Source organism: Coturnix japonica, chromosome 4 (genome assembly GCF_001577835.2).
Source record: "Coturnix japonica isolate 7356 chromosome 4, Coturnix japonica 2.1, whole genome shotgun sequence".
Lineage (NCBI taxonomy): Eukaryota > Metazoa > Chordata > Aves > Galliformes > Phasianidae > Coturnix > Coturnix japonica.
This window is the reverse complement of record NC_029519.1, coordinates 1,128,564-1,149,529: the sequence shown is the minus strand read 5'-3', so window position 1 is coordinate 1,149,529 and position 20,966 is coordinate 1,128,564. Positions and strand designations below refer to the sequence as shown.

The following is a 20,966-nucleotide window of genomic DNA, read 5'->3' as shown; positions in this document are numbered from 1 at the left end:
CAGCTGTATGGGGTATAGCTCCGTGTCAGAAAGCACTGAAATAAGGCCTCGTCCTGCTTTTTTATCCTGTCTTAATCCTGTATTTCTGCCCAGCATCACTGAAGCATCCCCACATCACTCAACCAGCTTGCACTGGAAGGACAAATTGCAGTGCTCTGCTCCTGGCAGCAGTGGCAATGGAGGCTCTGGGATGCAGACATCATCTGCTGCACTCGTGCTCTGTGCTGAAACCTCTCTTCTTTGAGAGCCAAAGCTCTATGAGAAAGGAGATGCTTGTGGGCACCATGCTGCAGCACTAAGGACCTTGTTCTGCTGCTGGCCTGTGCTTCTGAGAGAGACTGATGTCAGCTAAGCTTCCCCTTGAGAGCTGTGTGAGATGTGGGGTGACAGCCCTGGTTTCTCTGAAGAAGCATTTTCTAATAGGAGTGCTCACCTGAGGGGCCCTGCAGCCCTGGGGGTCCCTGAGGGCCAGGTGGGCCTGGGGGGCCGGGTGGTCCCATCACAGTGGTCCCAGGAATCCCAGGGATGCCGGGAATGCCAGGGGGGCCCTGGGGCCCGGGGGGGCCTGGTGGTCCTTGGGGACCGTTGGGTCCTGGAGGACCAGCCTTCTTACCTGGAAAACACAAGGCCAAGCATCAGCACACAGCATCATTCATGTTGGAAGAGCCCTCTCTGATCCCAACACCACCCAGCCCACCCCACAGTACCCATCACCAACATCCCTCAGTGCCATATCCTCATGGCTCTGGAACACCTCTGGGCAGGAAACCCACTGCTCCCTGGGCAGCCTGTGTTGGTACATCACCACAGGTCATCCCCTGCAGTGCAATTACACCTAAACAAGGAACATACCTCCAGGGCTACCTGAGGGATGGAGCACCTGCCCCAGGGATGTGACAGGGGCTTTCTGATGGAAAACAGTTGCAATCTTTCACACCTGCTGTATGCTGATGCATTACATATAAGCCTCCTACATCACATCAAAGCACACCACAAGAAGTTTCAGTTCACATAGAACTGGAGAGATATAACCTGGTACACTGTGTGGCCATGAGCCAGGGATGAGGGACAGCTGTGCTGCTCAGCACCTCATGGCCCTTCTCACATTGCTGCTCCCTGCACACAACTCACCTCCAGCCCTGCACAGAATTCTAGGGCTAAAGGAAGCAGAATGTCACCTTCTGAAGCAGAGAAGTAAGTTAAACTAGCAATGCATAACCAAAATAATATGGCAGTGATTCCAATATCCCATAAAAACCTGCAATATTTCTGCCCAGATCAGCAGCTGTGCCCTCACACTGAGCTGGCCATGCACCAGGCTGCCTCTACACCAGCAATGCTCCACCTCAGGATGGTGACAGCTCTTGGAAATGAGCAGCTCTAATCCCAGCCCTCACCAATGTCCCCTAAAGAACACTGCAAGTTCCTCTCCTTCAACCTGGATGATACTGAGGAAGGCTCACAGGTGGGGCCAGCAGTCTCAGGGCTGGCTCCCCATCTTTCTTTCCCTTGGGGAGACATGTGACAGCTGTTTTATCCAATCCATCTCAGAAGTGGGGTCTGCAGCTCAGTGTGCTGCTCGTTCAGCAGCAAAACAACCACACATCGCCCTGAAGCTGCACAGGGATGCACATTCTGGGCATTCTTGCTCCTTTGAGCAATTTCAACTACCCCTCTGTTGTAATGGAATCCTGCTTAGTAATGTCACAAGGCAAAAAGTGGTTATTCACTAAAACATAAAGCTCGATTCATCTTCCAACTGAGGACACCACTGCTGGGCGGGCTGCAGCACAGAGCAAGGGGTGCACTGCAGGGCTCAGCGCCCACACACATTTCTACTGGGTGGATATACAGGAGTGAGATGCTGCTGCTGCTGCTGCTTCCCCTTTCTCCTCTTTGAACTTCTCTTAGAGCCCCTCAGTGGGGCAGAGCTGCTGATGGAGGCCCCGTTCCCAGGAGCCACATGCACTGTGCAGGCAGCACAATCCAAGCACAGCACAGTCAGTGTGTGCTTTCCCTAATTGCCATTTACCAAACAATAAGCTCTAACTCTGAAAAATGAAAATAAATTAAAAGAAATGTGACAACACCATAACACGAAAATATTCTACGCAGCACTGCAGCTGTATGTAATACAACACTGCAAGATCCCTCAGCTGCTCCAGGATTGCACGAATACCGCAGGCATCATTTGCTGTTAGCTCAGCTGATTTAAGCAGGGTTTAGGGTTTCAGAGCTCTGTTAGGACAAACTTTGTGAACATGAAATGTGATGCAGCTCTAGAGCACAAACAACAGCCCAAGCTTCTGAACGCTGCAGCCATCAGTTGTGAGGCTGCATGCAAGGAGCAAGAGCAGACTGCTGTGCTGTGCAGGGGCTGCAGCAGCTCAGTGCCTGGGCCATGCAGCAGGGCAGTGTGGGATCCGGGGTGTCCCATCCCCAGGTGCTGTCACAGACCCAGCTGGGTGCAGCCCTGCGTCAGCAGTGAGCACTGAGTGCTGCGGAGATGTCTGGGGGAGACCCTGGTTTGCACACAGCTCACACTTCCTGCTGCCTACAGGGCAATGTGGGTGCTCTGATGGGTGCAAGGGGCAGAGAGGGGCCAATGGCTGCACTCCGCTAAACCATGGCTGTTGCTTGGTTTTGAGAACAAGCCTACAAAGCAACCCAGATCTTTGGGTTGTGTTCTCGTAGCAGATCAATATATGGCTGTTGTGTGTGCCAAGGAGCCAAGCGCAAGCAGGGATGGCACCAGATACCTGACAAAGCATGGAATCATTTGCCCAAAACAATCCACCTCCCCAGTCTGCAATTTGTGAAGTAAGAGCACAATGCAAACAGCTCAAGGAACACGGTGAGAAAGCTGGGCAACACCTGCAGGCTGACCCACACTCAGCATGGAAACATAAGACAGTACTTCTGCATTTGGTGCACAACCAGAAGCTGCAGAGTATATTCAGAGAGAATCTGAAGGTCTGAAGGAGGCCCCAAGCAGCAGCGAGACCCACAGCAGAGCAGAGGGAAGCTGGAGCTGCAGAGAGCAGGCAGCTCACCAGAGCTGGCACACGGCAGCACAGCTGTTTGTTATGGGAATTACTTTTATACAATGCAATTAAGTTCCCTTCACTTTCAAAGATGACTTTGGTAAGTGTCTCCATCCCCACAGCGCTGCTGGGGGATGCAGCTGTGCCACAGCAATGCTGGAGGCACGGAGAGCAGCCCCACAGTGCTGCACTGGATGCTGTGCCCACTGCTGGGATGTGAATGAATGGTTTTCCCACTTATGTCAGTTAGAGAACCTGTAGCCAGAGCAATAACACAGGTGCACCAAGCAGTAACTGAAGTCCAATTAAATTAAAGATCAAACTTACCCTTTTTCTTGTTTTTAACTGAGCTTGGACCTACGAGGAAAAAAAAAGAGAGACAGTAAGATTCAGTGATCATTTAATCCTAAAAAACCCCCACTGCCACCCATAGCACTTGGGAAGGGCGTTCTCTCTGGAACAAAACTGGGAACAGAAGTGGTCAGCCAAGGCTGAGAGCCCCAGCTCCATGCAGGATGCTCTGTGCACACCTCTGTGCACAGCTCTGCTCTCTGCTCCCAGCCCAGCTGCAGCACTGCCCAACTTCTGCACACAGATGTGCTGCATGTACCATGTGCTGCCAATGCAATAGGGCACACTGTCCTTTTGGGCAGCAGAAATCCTGAGCCTCATCACAATCCCTGCAACACAGAATGCTGTGCACAGTGCAGCCACTGCTGGGAGGTTGCGCAGAGCCCTGCTGCTTTGGTGGCACAGCAAATGTCTCGGGGAAGACAGGTTGGGAAGGGAACCCAGCTCAGCTCCTGGCTGAAACACTCTTAGAGAAGCTGAGAAAGGGCACAATTCTTGAGCATGAGTGTGAAACACACCCCACTGCTTTCCCCACAGTTAATGATGGATGAGAACGAGACCCCCAGGTGCCACCCTGCCATGTGCCTGCCAAAACCCAGAAACCCAAGCACGTGCATTATGCTGTAGGAAATGTACCGTATTATCTGACTTATTACCTCTATTGATTTGCTCTTTTAAAAACCTATTTCTTATTTACAAATATACACCCTCCTATCAGCCCGGCAGAGACAAGCTGCCAGGCACCACACCTGGTGGCCACTGCCATGCTGTCCACGCCTGCCAAGCACCATAACACCATGCTCAGGGAAAGCAAACACTGCAGGGGACATCACCCAGAGAACAACCTGGGGCGGGCAGCACGAGGCGAGCACTGTGTATGTGTCTCTCCAGACCTCAGAGTCACGAGAGTTTATTTCATGTTATATATATCACACCATTAGCGCCATAACCAGAGTGAAAGTACAAATAGCTGCGGCGAGCCAAACACATTGGGGATGGATGGAACCAATTAGCTTCAAAGATGAATGGGAGGAATGAGAACCACATGCGATGTGGATGTTCGCAGTCTATATTACAACACACACATCTGTTCCAGGCACGGCAGAGAGAGATGTTACGGCTGTGCAAGTGAATCTTTCGACAAACACAAAAATACTTCTGACATGAAAAAAAACACAATATTATTAGCCCTGGGAGCTTCTGAGCCTCTGGGGTTTGCATCTGTTCGTCTCCCAACAGGGAGGGATGGATAGTTTAATTGCACCGGGAGCCATGGGGCTCATGGGATGCACCAGCAGCCAAAGCTTTGCTTGGTTTTGCTCAGAACTCGTTGGATAGCTCGGAACTGAATGTGATGCAGTAACAGTCTCTCACTGTGTTTGGGAAGCACAATTCCACCCCAATACTTGCCACAGCAAGGGGCTCTTCTGCATTTGTATTTGCACCCGACTTCCGCTCTGAGTCCTCATAACCCCACTTACATTCCCCCTGGCAAGCTTTCTGTTCATGCTCAGGGCCAAACCAAATTGAGGGAAGTTTATCCTTCCCTCTGTTTCCCTTCAGCTGAAATGACATTTGCTCTTATGCTGCGACCCTTCCTCAAAAAGAGCTCACAGTTCTGTGGAACCCTCTGCTTCAGCAAAGCTGTCAAGGAGCACCAAGACTGAGAAGAGGGGCAGCAGGGGGAAGGCCTTGAAGGATGCAGCAGGGAGCACGGGATGGGGTTCACACATACAGGATGCACAGTCCTACAAATGACCCACATACATGGAATGAAGATTGTTGCTGCATGGTGAGCTCCTCTTTACAGGCCTGAGTTCAAATGAGAGCATTTTGTAGACAGGCTCATGCCCGAAAGCAACCAACCTGGAAATGAGGGTGCTATTCCTAACCTCCAGGAGGAGCAGCACGGGTCTGGAGGTGTCTGCTGGCTCAGTGTGAGCCCTCAGCCCCATGGGGCACTACCAGAAAGGCTCAACAATTCATCAGTCCTTTTGGAGAGAATACTTCCCTATGGGCACTGCAGGCTGCTAGCACAGCACCATGAAGCAGGCTGCTAACCTGTCTCAAAGCACCGAAGCCAGCTAGCTGAGCTGCTTCTACCACTCATAATATCCTTCATCATCCCCAACCTAAACATGACCCCCACCCTGCAGAGAGTTGGTACAGTGGGGCAAACATGGGAAGGGGTTTGGGGCAGCAGCAGCAGAATCCCTGCAGCCGCTTCCCAACACCAAGGGAGGGATCTGCAGCAGGTGGGCCACTGCTGTGCAGGGCAGCACCTGTGGCCATGCAGAGGGCACTGCACAGTGCTGCAGGGATGAGGTCGGCCCCAACATCTGCTGTATAACCACCACGAGCTGCAGAGAAACCAGATGGTGATGCAACTTGAGGATATTACACATGACATGTTTTTGCTTATAAAGATTAAGAGAGTTTACTTTTTTCCCCCCTTGATTTTACTTTCTGCGTGCTACACGCTGCTATGATTTGCTATAAATACAAAAATACCCCAAACTTCTTTAGGTCATGTGCCGATATAAATAGCATATTTAAAATAACAAAAAACACAAACCAACCTGTGTTCACTTATTAGCTGTGTGTGTGGATTAACGAGAAATAGCTTGAATTCTTTCAATACGGTTCGAACTGGTCTTACAGACAGGGACAGATCTTTGTAATTACGCTGGTTTGATGTATAACCTGCAAAACGCCATTGCAGAAAGCTGTCCCAAGGAAGGCTGCTGAGCCACTCTCACCCTGGAGACAGGCAGAACCAGAGCCCAAACCCAGCGATTCCCTGCCCATCTATGCAGACACTTCCAGCACAGTTGCAATCTGAAGATGAGAACAGAAGCAGGAGCTCAATGTGACTTTATCCAGCAGGCACATCTTCCCAACATTGTGCACTCCCCAAAACCTGCAGCCTTGTCTTTGAAGCGGGAGCTTCTGGCTGTGGTTGCAAAAGGAATGCCAGGTTTAACAACCGCCGCTCTTAACAGCGATGGGAATTTGTGCAAAGCACTTTTCCAAACCCTGGTAGCCATCTGGTTTAACAAAGAGATCGTTTGCTGGATCCCAGAGGGAGCACTGAATGCTGCCTGACTCCACCAGAGGCCCCTGGAGAAGGGATGGTTCGCAGAACCCAATGTGCCTACCTGGCCATGGTAGGGAAAGCATCACTAGAGAAGCAACCAATGGGAATACGGGTGCTGGTCAAAGTCCTTCTGCCACTTAAGGTGTCCCAAAGAGAAGGCTGTGGCAGTTGGTATAACCTTACCATGGTAGGCACTGTCATTTCAAAGCAGGTTAAGACCAGAAGGAACCATGATGATGACCAAGGATTAATGAACCTCCCATCGAGCCCTGTATCTCTGTCTTACTAATGCTGGGGGGAGTGGGTAAGAGATCAAGAAAAGCTCAAGTGTTACTCCAGAGATAAAGTTTTCAAGCAATGAGAAACGTATGACATGCTTTGATATGCTGCCCCAGTGGATGTGATGGAAAGGTCCACTTCAACCTCTCCAGCTCCACCATTTCATTTGCAGAATGGGTGCACCGTTGTTCCCTCCACTCAGGGGGCTATGAGATATGTGAGGCTTTTCAAACATTTCTGAGTGCAGTGTTATTAATGCCAGACTATGGTGGAGCTGGAGAAAGAAGGATGTTAGCTCCCAACACATGCTTAATCCAGAACACGTGGGTTTGGGAAGGTTTTGAACCAATATGTTTTCAACATTTTCAGGAAATTTGGTCTAGCCAGATGAAAGCTTCTTGGACTCTGCTGAAATATCAGCAATACAAATACTGAAGCAGGATGAATTTTCCCCTTCCCCTAAAAAGAAAGTGCTTCTTCACCAATTCCAAAGAGCCAGGCAGCAGCTCCCGAGGAGCAGCTCTTATTTGCTATTATCACTCCAGAAAATAGAATGAATTATAGATGTAGGAAAACATCCAAGACGTAAAACATATCATGCACCGCTCCAAACGTCTGGTATGCTTTGGGAGAGTTGGGTTTTGGGGGTGGGAAGAGGAAGGGCAGTCTCCTGCTGAGAGCAGAGGAAAGATGCTGTCAGCAATGGCAGGAGGAATAGGGGTGAACCCAAGCGTGGGATGGGACGTCCCAGGTACAAGGCCTGGAGTAACTTCAGTAAATCCAAATATACTGAATATACTACAGAATGGAAAGGGGAGCTCATTGTACCAAGTGGGAGAAAAGGATGAAATGGTGCTGTTTGATGTATAAGCATGCAGGGCAGAGCCCTGGGCCATTCGGTTATTCTCAGTCACCATTGTTGCCTCTCCCTGCTTTTGTTCCAGTTCTTTTTTTAAACTCTTCCAAACTCATGCATGGACACGGTCACCCTTCATTATCCTGTTCTTCTCACGCCTTTGAGATGCTCCATGATGGCCCCCCACACACCACAGACCCCGTGTCCTACACTTCAGGGGGTCTTTGCTTACAAGACAGTGGCACCCCAGCCATGCTCTACAGCCACACATTGCCCAGTGTCCAGCCCAGGCTCAGCCCCAAGTCAGAGCTGCCACAGCTCCGATCCCCCACCACTGTGCTGAACTGAACTAACACTCAAAACCAGTTTCCTCAAGATGATGAGGATTGTGCAGCTCTCCGTGCTCTTTCGAGTCACTCCCTCGGCTCCAAACACTTTTGAGGCCATTCTTCATCTCCCTAGAGGACTTTTCCCACGTCTCCACACATCTCCAGGGGAAGTATGCCGCATTGAGGTCTCCCCTGGCACTTCTGGGTCACTGCATGCTCGGCCACGAGGCTTTGAGAAGAGCTTCTGCACTAACGCCAAAGACTGAAGATCATTTATCTGCTGGCGAATTCGGTACTAGAGCAGCTTTCTGCTGCCTCACTGCTCTCCTCTGAGCAATCTATCAGAGGACAAACCCACACCCATGTGCCATCCAGATGATCGTTCTTCTCCGGGAGCCCCATGGGTAGCAGCCTGCTCCCTCCCTGCTGCTCTGAGCCCATGCACTGCTGTGGGAGCAGCCCCAGCTCCTTGCTGCTGCTCTTGTGCTTCCTGGAGCCACACTGTGCTCCTCCTCAGACAGCCTTGGGCTGCATGACAGCTCATCACCTCGCAGGTTTGTTGTTGTCATCATTGTTTTTCTCTCCTACCAGTGCTTCGGAGAGATTTCTGCCTGGTTTGATGATTAAGAAAGCAAGGCTCTCCACAATGGGAATAACTTGGTTGAGCTCATGAGTGAAAGGCAAGAATGCAGAGATGCTGGCTAACAGCGACAGGCAGCTGTGATGCACTTTACAATGGTCTTTAGTCAGATTAAAAGGGAAAAAAATCATCAGAGTTGCTCAGATGAGCCAAAGTGAAGGAGAACAACAGACAGACCTAAGAGAGCAGCAGGCACAGTGTGTGTCACATTTCCAAGGTGTAAGCATCCCAATGCAGCAACAGTCCCAGCAAGCAGCTTACAGGCAGCTCCCGACTGTCCCTTCTGGCTGCGGTAACCCACCAAGCACTTTGCAACAGCCCTTGAAACCATGCTGGGAGAACAGCTGAAACTCAAAGGTTTCATCACACCAGAGGTTCTCATTTTCACCACTGCCTCAAAAAACAGAAGAACTTCAGCAAACTGAAGTGTTGAAGGATCTGAGGCAAGAAAAGCCCCAGGGCCGGCTGGGAGAGGTGGCAGTGTGCTCATCCCTTACAGCTCTGTGTGCACCTACAGCATAGATACAACCCGCTGTCAGCACAAGGGGCTGTGCTGGTTCCTGACCCCATCCAGGTGTGAGCAAAGCGCAGTGCTCACCAACACAGCCACCGTCCTGCTCCCAATTAGCTGCAGAGCCACTGCTGCTGGCTGCAGTGCTGTGCTGACTTCTCAAAAAAACACCAAACCAATCACACATAAATCTCCGCCCTTCGTAGCTCCACTCCCACATCATCAGTCCCAGCCAAGTTCCTGGGGCTCACAGCAAAACCTGCCGTCAGATTTCATTTCTCCACACTCTTGCTGGCTATGGAAGAATATGATGTGCTTTTGTTTCCCTTCGGGCACTGCGGGTGGATTCCAAGAGCTGGATCCTCGCAGCAGAGCTGACAAACAGCATTACTATTTCCAATTCGAGGATCTCAAGGTTGCTTTTTGGCTGGCTGGCCAGCCTCTCAATGCTTATTATCTATAGACCGCTGCACCCTATTGCTTACTTTATCAATACCACATATTTGAATGCAACTATTTAAAGTGTGGTATTACAGCTGTGCTTTTATTTTGTTTGTTTTATTCGGTTGTTGTTTAACACAAAACATTCTGACATTTTAAGTCACATCCCACTAAGATAAACAAGTAACATATGTCCTGAATTCCAGCAGAAGCGATTCCCCAGCGGTGCTGCAGTAAGGTTAGAGCTGAGAGGAAGGAAGATGCTCTGCACTGGGTTATTTCCAATGCACTCTAAGACAGCCAGCCCTGAGAAACCAGTGCAGGTGGGAGGAAACCCACCCAACTCTCTTCTGTCTGCACAAGCTGCCATGGTTCTACTTCCTCCCGCCTTCAATCTAATCGCATTGAAAACCTCTGCAGTGTTCTGAGCTGTTGTGATCTGGGGCTCTGTTGCTGAAGATAAACGTGTGTGCATGCACACATGCTCAGATAGGGAGCAATCTGAAAAGGAGCTGCAAGAAACCCAAGGGAGAGGCAGAGCCCACTTTCTGGGAAGCCTACACCTTTTGCAAGACCCCACTGACAGCGTTCTGGCCCAGCACAGTACTGCCTGGCTCTGCCAGCCCGACTCCATCCATTCACATCACTGCAGACAGATGAATGAACACTGAACCGAGCCCTGCTCACATTAACAGCACCAGCTACGAACCCAACAATGTTGCTATACATCACGGCTAACAAAGCCCTAATGAAAACATGGAATTGTCGTGCCTCATTCACAACTTTTTCCCCAAAGAGCTCCTCACTGGTGCTGCTCTGCAGCTTTGTGCAGCTTTTCCTTTTTTATGGTGAATGTATCTGGTCTCGTATAACCGAGAGGGTTTTTAACGAGCGCACAGACAGGCCACAACTGAAGGCAGCTCCACAATTCCATCGCCAGAGCTGCAGCTCTGCGTTTGGCTATTCAGTCCCACCCTGGATGCCATAGAATGACGGAATGGCTCAGGCTGGAAAGGACCTCAAGGATAAGCAAGTGCCAACTCTCTGTTGTAGGCAGGGCTGCCAGATCAAGCACGGAGCTGCCAGATCAAGTACTATTCTGCCCCAAATCTGCAGAAGGCAGAGGTGCAGTCGCCAAGCAGACCCTGAGCAGCATCCTCGGCCATTTGGAGGGGCGTGCACTCAACAGGCAGCTCTTACAGCAGCACAGCTCGGTGACCAGATGGACCACAACATGTGCTGAGCACCGTCTGCCTGCAGAGTGCTGCAGGGCCATGGCCAGCGAGCAGTGCGTGCATAGAAATCAAAGCTCAGCTGCAAACACTTCCCAAGGACAGACAATAGAGCCTCTGGCACACTGTGGGAAAGGAATCACCAACCACCAGTCCAAGTCAGCATTTACAATGCCTGGTACGTGGCATCCACGGTCCAGATGCACACATAGCTCAGATGCAATCACATTCCCACCCTGCTGTAACATCTGTTCTCTTCTCATTAGCCCAGGCCATGCTTTGTAACAGAAGAAACTGAGATTCTCAAAAGTCAGCATTTGACCAGAGGCGTTATGAAAAGCCCTAGTTTTCACAAGTGGAGTTCATATGGAGTCAACCAATTACTTCTAATGATATTGGTCCCTGCTCAACACGCAGCTTTAATAGAAGTTTCAAAGATTGGTTTGAGTTCCAGCACAGCCTGCTGTGCACACGGCACTGGGTTAGCACCAAGGATCCAGCAGGACAGGACTGAAACCCACCCACAAGCTGAAGCACAAGGACCTCAAAGCATGGCCTGGATGGAGGTCAGAGCGCAGAACTCTCTCTCAAGCCTTCCAAGTTTACTCTGCATCTCAGAATCTTTCTGTCATGTCCTCCTACCTTACCCACACCAGACAGGGGATGAACGGGAAGGGATCAGAGCAGGAGGATACACACACACAGAGCTGCACCCCATCACAGCTTTAGGAATATTGAAGAAGCAAGGCTTCTTTTGGAACACTGCAGGTCACAGCTGGAAGGGATGCTATCAGGGTAGCCACACACCATCAGAGTTCAATGAGCAGTTCTTGGCTCCACTGGTTTGCAGACCCCAGTTCCTCCTCGCCGTCCAATGCAGAACACCCACACCCAAACACCACTAAGGCACACAATGCACCTCCCTGCTGCATAAAGTGATTCCAAACCCTTTGAGCTGAGATAACATGGAGGCTTAAGCCATGATGTCAGCATCTCTGCACTCCCAGAGTCACATGGAGCATCCCTGAGATGATTCCTCTGCTGTACGACAGCCAGGGCTGCCCATGAGTACCCAAGAGAAGCTTCAGCAAAGGTCGTTAATGACCATCCACTGCAGTGGATTTGGCCTCAAAGCAGTTTCAGAACTAGAGTAATTTCAGAAGAACTGAGCTCCAAGCAGTCTGAGCCAAGGATGAGCTAAAAACGTTTCTGCTGTCTGTGCTCTGCCTTACATGTCACACCTGGAGCAAGAGGATCCCTTGAACACAACTTTCCTCTGTTTGTTTGCAGCAACGGGTCGGTGTTTGTCTGCCACTGCTGCAAGAGAGCTGAGAACCACCACCTGGATGTCACTCTGAATGTTCCAACAGCTGTTAAGCTTCTCTGGATGTGTCTCTGTGGAAACAGCAATCAGGAGCCAACACAGACACCAGGCTGTGGTCTACAACCAGATTACTGTGTTTGTACCCATGAATCCTCCTGGCAGAGCAGTGACTGAACTGTGTGAGCCATACAGGTAGAGTGCCTCATTACAACAAGGACAGGTATACCATAGGCAAGGGGCTGTAAGGGAGCTGTGGGCTCAGTTTTAATCACGGTAATAGAAAGTACCGCCAGTGTCAGCATGGGGAGGTGATGGTCCTCACATGCGAGGACTCGACATCTGTTCTGGTGTGTCTCAGCTCCTCCTGGTTTGGGGGAAATCACAGAGAAATTTGGGGGCGAAGAGCAAGTGTGTTCCGGTGAGCCTTCTTCTGGGACCGTCTCCTCCACTCCAGTATCCAGGAAATGCTCTTTGTTTATGGAGTGCTCATCACCATGGTTTCCGAGCACAATAAAGCTCTATCGCCCTTCATCCATCTGTGTTTCTGAGAATTCCTGGGCTGCAGGGAATTGCACGGGGCCGGCACAAAGGAACTGATTGTTCTGGGCTCTGCAGTTGAAGGGCTGTATCGTCCCCTTCCAAAGGAGAGGAAGCGAGCAGGAAAAGTCCCTTTGTGACCCCTCTGCACAACAGAGCACTGCGCCATGCACCGATCTGTGCCGTAACCCAGGGAAGGGTGGGCACCCTGCTGACCCTGTGCTGTGCAGCCCTGGGTGTGAGGGCAACAGCCAAAGAGTCCTAGGTATTTCCATTCCAGCAAAACCCACCACTGAAACCAATGAGCGCTCATTGAGGACTTTCTCCAGCGGCAATGAGTGCCAAAGCAGTAGGAACCAAAGTGTTGTCAGCTAAGGACAGTGCCTCAGCTGCCATGCTCCCCATCAAAGAGCAGGGAACAATCAGCTGTGTTTCTCACCAAGAACATTAGGAACAAACCTAGGAAAGGGATAAAGAAAACAAAGAAAGGCCAACCCCAAACCAAACAGCAGAAACCAGGCAAACCAGGAAAGCAGCACCGCAGGGATCTCACTGGGAACAGAGATGAAAGTAGGAGAAAAAGAAACTAGTTTTCTGTTAGGGTTTGTTTTCTTTTTTAAGCAGTGTTTTTAAAAGAGTCCTATTGACATCTGCTTTGTAAATGTTCTGTCATTATTTATAACCTCAAGATCACGGAATTGTCTCTGTACTTACAACCATGCTACTCCCATATTCTGGCTTTGTTAGCAAAGAGCCAGCAGCACTTTTACTGCAGCGCTGGGAATAGAGATCTAACATTTCATACACAGTTTATTTAAAAGTGGACTAATTTAACATTCTTGATGGTTCCTTTTAGCACAACTGTTGCTAATTACCAGCTCCAGAATGATTTGTCCATCTGGGAGCTGCAGCAGTTCCACAGCAGCATAAACACACCAAGATGGAAAGGACAGAGGGCAAAAGAGGAGAGGAGATGTTGCAGAGGGATTGGGGGGGGGGAGCAGGCTAAGGCAGGTGGAGTTGGTACCATAGGGTGCTGTGAGGAGAGCAGTGTGCTCCTTGAAGAGCACAGAGAAGCAGCTGCAGATCTCAGAGGTGTAAGCTTGGTTTTAGCAGCACGTGGATGGGCACCAGGCTCGTGGCATTGCATGACAGCCCCATGGCAGCCTCCTCCCTAATCCTCCTCCTCCCAGGACACGATCCTGGCTTTGTTCAGGTGCTTCCGGGGCACTGACCAACATTAAGCCAATGTATTCATCAGCCACGAGCATCCCAACCTCCGAGCATCCCAACCTCCTGCCCCAAGGAAGGGATGGGACAAACTCTGACCCCTTCTCCTAACGCTCTGCTCACTGTCAAAGCCTTGGAAGCTCATTTTCCTTAAGAAAAAGAACAACTTTGAGGAAAGGAGCCACGTTCTCTGTGGTATCACATCCCATGTTCCCATCTCCCAGCCCAGCGCAGTGCTGGTGCAGTGGGAAGGGCAGCAGCTGTGTGCGACCCTGCCCAGTGCTTTGGGCTGCACATGGCAATGGGCTCAGAGGGTCCCCAGATCAATTCCAGACAAGGCCTCAATGGAAGGCACACCCCCTTCCTCCTGGGATCTGTGGTGCATCCACTTATATCTTCTGGGGGCTGTTTGGAGACCGAATGTTTGACCAGCTTTGCAAAACTCAAGGATTAAACGGTGTTATCAACACCATATCGGCGTCATTGGTTTGTACATATATATTTTTAATGAGCTGTTTTCCTTCTGTGAAAAACAGATTCCTGCATGCAAACCTAAAACAAACCCCAGCAATCACATGGGATAGAAAGCAGTTTTGTTTGTTTATTGACTTCAGGGCTGTTAGCAGAACAGTCCCTTCACTGGCAGCTGACAATTGTTAAATACCTCTCTACCCAATAAAAGTGCAATAGCCAAACAGTGGGTAATTGCTTGCCAACATAACCCCTCCTGCTAAGCTCACCAGGACACAACCCATCGCACTGGCAATTCTGCCCATCCCCATCACCTCACACAGTCAAAGAATAACTTCCAAACAGACACGGTAGGAGCATGCTGCACTGCAGGGATGGCTGAGCCCTGCAGCACACGGAGCTCAGCACACGTGTCAAGGCTGTAGCAGTGCTATGGAAAGGGGCACGCTTGCAATTTGGCACAACAGTGAGGGAAAAGCCCCCATCAGCCCAGTGGCTTTCAGCAGCTCCTGCTCACTGCACAGCTCTCTGCACATCTGTCAGCATGAAGTTGGCGTTCTGACAGCCTTGTGGACCAGACTCATCCTCCCAGACATCTGCTGGCAGCGCCGTGCATGGAGCTCCCATAGAGTGGAAGCTGCTCCTGCATCACCCCATGTCCCATGCACCAGCCCAGCTCCATTGCAGATGTCAGCCATAGGCTCCACCGCCTGGGGCTTCCCAGGTTAAAGATTAAACGTGTGCTTACAAAGATAAACATATGCTTTGAAGCCACCTGAGATCCTCCAGCATGCTTGAAACCCCATTAGAGCACAGCTAACGTTCTGTGATGCAGATGTTTGCAGTCATTTGATAGACAGTGAAGAGCTACTTGATGATCAGACCAACAGAGCAACAGATATGGGCATACATGTACAAACAGTTACCTGGAATGAGCACAGAGCCTCAACTAATGTGGAAGAATTAAGGCCAAAGCTACCCAGTAGCACTACTTTGCACTAGTTCACTAGGCCTATGGATGTAGAAATAAGGACTCCTGGAATTAACACCCTGGAAGGCAAGCAGAATTATGCAGAAACTACTATACACCATAAATGCTGTTTGTTTTCTCCTTTACAAACAGAACTCTGCATATAACAATGATAAGAAGGAAAAGGTCCTTCCGCTCAGTGGTTAGGAGACAACAAGGAGCACAGCAGGACTCACCATCTGGCCCCTCGCTGCCCTTACTCCTCTTGTTCCGGCGGACACGTCTGCCTTCTCCAACATGCAGCTTTTCTTCGGGGTGAAAGAAGTTCAGCAAGGCCAGCTGCAAGACAAGGACAAAGTTAAGGCTGCTGGCAGAGCCCAGGCACATCGATGCACAGCACAAGGCAGAGGATGAAGCTGGGCATTTCCCAACAGTGTTGAGCTGCACCAGAAGAGTTACTTCTGTTCTCTATTTGGTAATCCAGTAAAAACCACCTTGCTGCCCACATCCAACACACGGATCATGGAGGGTCGAGATGGAAATAAGCAAAAGCCCCGAAAGCTGATGCAATCACTTTTAATTATCCTCTGCAAAACTTGCTCAATCCTGGAGCTCTCACCAGTATTGCTCACTGCCAGTAAGTTTTCCTCTCTCGAGCTCCCTTCTGTAAGACTCATTAGCTACTGAGATTCAGAGGTCTTCAGGGACCTTTAAATCCAATTCAGCATACCACATCATTAACACTTTAAACCTAGAGCAAGTACATCGTTATAACACGGCTTTTGCCAAGAGGGAAACATTTCTCTGCAGCTTCCTCCTATTGGTGAACACTCACTGCCCTCGGAATGCTGTGATGATTAGCAGTGCACAGCCTGGGAGCCCAGCAGCACAGCCACAGCAGCAGCCCATTGCTGGGGGCATTCCCCCATGTACTCCTGCTCCTTCAGAACAGGAGACTGCATGTCAAGGATGGGGGTGTGAGCAACCTGGTCTAAATGGAGGTGTCCCTACCTATAGCAGGGGGTTGGAACTGGGTGATCTTAAAGGCCCCTTCCAACCCAGAACATCCTGTGATTCTATGGCAGCCACCTCCTCCTGCCCGCACTGCACCACTGGTGACCTGGATGGGGTTTTCTTCCTCACACTGAAGGAACTTGGTTGCATGTACCAATTCATAACAACACACCCACACCAAAAGCACAAGTGCCCATCTAAGGAAAGAACGAAGAGCTTTCCAAAAGCAGCACCAAAGGTTATCAGTACAGAGAACTAAACCCAGCACATCATAAGCAGCCTTTAAATAGCAGGGAAGAACCAACTCCTTTCACATATGAGCAGTTACAAGGGCAGTGTATGAAGCTATGGGACATAAAAGCCTCTACCAGGGCCAGTTTGGTACCCCTGCTGTCTACACAGGGCTGTGTGTAGCACACTGTGCCCAACCAGATACAAGAGCAAAGAAAGGAAAAACAGTGATTGTAAAACCCATTCAGAGCTTTCATTGTCTGACTCCTTTCCCCTCTTCTGTAAGCACGTGATCTCCAGGGAACAACACACAAAAGGGGACTGAAGGACAAGGAGGTGGAATAGCTAACCCTGCAGACCCCTCACTGTACAAAGTGAATCTTAGGAAAATAACAGAACTTCTTGCTTATGGCAGTGATGGCAACCGCAGCAGCTGTGAGCAGTCTGAGAACAGTTCCAAGGAAAGAAAGCTGTCTGACTGCAGCCCTCCACGCTTGGACTGCAAATGGACACAACTGGTGCGGGGGGAAAACGACACGCAAAGGAGTCTGGCCTAGGGACTGCTTCTGCAACATTTATTAATGCAAACAGCAGCACTGAGCCAATGGGAAAGGACATACAGGGGCTCAGAAAGGTTTTTCCTTGGGATGGAGGAGGAACATCAGCACTGCTTCCAGGAGAGGGTCACATTGGACATTAGGAACAATTTCTTCTCCCTAGTGCAGTCGGGCTCTCCAGTGAAAAGTGGGGTTATCGTCCCAGCCCTGGGGATGTGGGCATGGACGTAGTGGGGGGCGGGGTTGGGATCTGAAAGGTCTTTTTCCAGTGATGCTGTCATTGTACGGAGCTGTGCTCCCAGCAGTAGGCACAGGATAGCACAGCCAGAAAAGCACCAAAAAAAGCTGCCCAGGGAAATGCCCCCCACTGCCCCTACCCAGCCATAGAGGTCTCAGACACAGAACTCACACCCACACGGGTGGAAATAGCACTTGGGTCCAGCACAGCTGTGTGGGGCTGAAGAGCCAGGGATGCTCCTCCCATCCACCGCCCCTGAGATGTGACTAACAGCAGCACACAGCTTGTGGGTCTGCAGCTCTCAGATTGGCCGTTAGGCTGCACATTGCCTCAAGTTAACCTCACCTACCCTCTTGTTTTCCACTTGTCTCCAACAACAGAGGCTGTGCCAGCAGAACGTGCAGGTGTTTGCCACCCAGCTTGCAAAACACAGAGCAGCCAGGGGGACAGATGCAGGGAGAGACATCATCTCTGGGCAGAACACTCACTAAGACGGCATCACAGCACAGATGTACTGCAAAGAACCCTTCCCACCGTGAGCAATGAGGATCGAATCATAGAATATCCAGTGTTGGAACGGACCCACAAGGATCAGAGTCCAACCCTTGGCTTCACACAGGACCACCCAAAAAATAGACTGAGGCAGCCCCGCAAACACACCTGCAGCCAAAGCAGCAGCAGCTCCTGCTGTACTTTCACTATAGCTATGCACAAAGCTGGAACAACCAGCACTCCCATCCTAAGGTCTTAAATTGCCAACACCGTGTAAACTCATTATGACTCCCTACGTTTAATCACAAAGATCTCTATAGGACATTGAAAGGTCAAACAGCAAAGAGAGGAAAAACCCCCAGGGGAAAACATACCTCAAAATAACCTGTGGAACAATAGGCCAAAGCATGCCTTGCTGCAATGAATCAGTTATACCTTGCTTTCTGTCAGCAGAATAAAGCAAACACAAAAGGCGTGCACACAAAAGCACTTGGTTTGCTCTGCAGCAACATGCAGAACCTCTCTGGAAACACCAAACAATAACACTCTCGAATGCCATGAGAACACAATAGGAATTACCAAAATAAGGTCGCCTGCAGTTACTCAGAAGCCAGTCTGGTTTGTAAGAAGGGACTCTGCAAAAGGAAGAATAAAGACATTTTATTGTATATTATATATATATATATATATGCATATATATATATAAATACATTTTAAAGGTATCATAAAATAGGAAGCTTTCTTCAGGATATGAGACCCAGATGGAGCGTAGATAGGGCTGGATACACAAACTCCAAGCAATAAGAAAAAGGAAAGCTTCGCTGGGATATATAAACAATAGTAAAGGTTTGGGGGTTTAATTGCACCCCTCTGCAACACCTGCAGCCTTTGGCAATGCAGCACGTCAGAACAAAGACCTGCTGGGCACCACGATCCAAAGGGTCAAACTGCTCCCAAGGGGGAAGCTGTGACCACCCTACGTGGTTGTATGTGTGTTATATGCACTGTAGGAGGAGTGTCTTTCCCTGAGCAATGAGTGATGCAGTGTCACGGTGCCCACCAGTCCCACTGCATCCTTCAGACCTCCGACCCAACTTCACAGCCTCACAGCAGCGAGAAGGCACAAAGCCGTCCTCATCGTTATTACCAAACGCTGCCCTTCACATTCAATTCATGCTTCCGTTCGCAGCTTTGCAGATCATCAGCGTGAGAGGACAGGGAGCCAAACGGAGCCCCTCGGAGCCGTTCCCTGCGAGCACTTTTTGGCTCCCGAGGTCAGCAGGCACAGCCTGCGGTTCCAGCAGCAGCAACTCCCTGAATCGCAGCCCATTGTCCTACAGCAGGAATTCGCCCGTGGTGACACGTGGTGTCAAATCCAAAGATTATTTATTTTCAAACAGGCTGGAAAAAAAAACAAACCAGCAGTTCGGGGAGAAGCTTCAACATATTTTCAGCCTTTTTTTTTTTTTTTTTTGGTCATCGTGACTTGTTCTTATAAAAATGCACGGAGCGAAAGAGTAAACAATTCGCATTTCAACATGACAAAACACGACAAGAATTTACACACGCCGCGTTTGTGAGCCGAGGATCTGAATGCGAAGTTCCTGAAACGTGAGCTCTGCTGGGAGCCAGCGCCTGGGCACAGCAGCACCGAGCTGAGCTGCCATCAGCCCACAGCTGCACTCTGCACACTTAGTAATGCTGGGGGCTCAGATCCTTCCCCGTGGGGTCCCTGAGGGGCTGCCCCCATCCCTGGAGGTGCCCAAGCCCAAGCTGCATGCTTGGAACCCTGAGAGCCGCCAGCCCACTGCAGGGATGGGAATGAATAAATGAATGGGTTTTGGGGTCCCATCCCAAGTTAGCCATTCTGTGTGCCTTCTGCATGAAGGCTCAACCATCACCCTCTCCCTGCCTACCCCCCTTCCCCACCCCCGAACTCTTCTCGCCCTATTGCTCCATCTCTCAGCACTCCCTGCCATCCTTTCCCCCCTATGGCAGCTGGATTCCTCATGCCAGCTATTCACACTGCTGCCTGAGGTCCCACAGGCGCACAACAGTGGCTCTGAATTGGTAAGAGGGAAAAAGGCAAAGAAAAACACAATTTCCCCTCATTCTAATAGTAATAAGTATCCTCACTGAGGTCGTTAGACTGGACAGTCATCTTTATATGCTTTTACCTCCCAGAGCCAGGAGGCAAAGAAATTCTGCAGCCTCCATTACACAGAATCACAGAATAAGCAGGGACATTTCCTACACGTTTTGAAAGGAGCCAGGAATTACAGAACAGCCTGGGATGCAAAGGCCCACAGTGCTCATCCAGTTCCAACCACCTGCTGTGTGCAGGATCACCAGCCACCAGCCCAGGCTGCCCAGAGCCACATCCAGCCTGGCCTTGAATGCCTGCAGGGATGGGGCATCCACAGCCTCCTTGGAGCTGCACTCTACGATCCCTGTGGGTCCCTTCCACTTGGAAGAGTGGAGACACTCCATGACCTCTTCAGGAGATGAAAGCTCCAGAGATGCCACTGAGCTCAGACCGAATGATATGGGCAGGCTGTGCTGAATGAGGATGAGGAATGGAGCCTCACAGCTCAGCACTGTGCAATCACAGCGTTAAACAAGAACCCAGCGAGCCCTGCTCTTGTGTCTTCGAGGCACTGCAGTAATATAAAGTGATTAGACAACAATAAAAGAGGGAGGGAGCATATTTTCCTAAGATTTTATTGGTATTTTAACTTCATTACTTGAGAAAGCCACTGTGTTTTTCAGTGCAGAGCATTCCATCCAATTGCCAGTTATCAGTTCAAGCCTCGTTACCAACCAGCGTGCGCACACACAATTAATGGTCATTAGAGGTTACAACGCAGCTCGTAAACTCTCCTGGAGAGCTGAGCCAGGACTGAGCAGCCTGACCCGTCTCCTCCTCAGGAAAGCACTTACTGCACAGTGAGGGGATTGTGTGCCAGGAACCTGCTTGGAGCAGAGGGTCATCCCCCAAAGGGATCCCACCTCCACTCCACTTCATAGATGGCTTAAGTTGGAAGGGACATTAAAGATCTTTCCAACCTGCTGCCATGGGCTGGCTGTCACCCACCAGATCAGGCTGCCCAAGGCCACATCCA

At 50.2% G+C, this 20,966-nt stretch overlaps 1 protein-coding gene across 3 annotated transcripts in view; it reads right to left on the bottom strand.

Annotated features, from left to right (window-relative positions):
• EDA (ectodysplasin A) overlaps window positions 1-20,966 on the bottom strand; it is a 54,359-nt gene that overhangs the window by 5,653 nt on the left and 27,740 nt on the right. For all 3 annotated transcript variants that reach the window (XM_015860168.2, XM_015860169.2, XM_015860170.2), the window contains exons 2-4: window positions 15,549-15,651; window positions 3,372-3,401; window positions 434-613 (exon numbers count right to left, since the gene is read on the bottom strand). In XM_015860168.2, coding sequence (XP_015715654.1) covers window positions 434-613; window positions 3,372-3,401; window positions 15,549-15,651 — 313 coding nt within the window. The remainder of the gene's footprint in view (window positions 1-433; window positions 614-3,371; window positions 3,402-15,548; window positions 15,652-20,966) is intronic.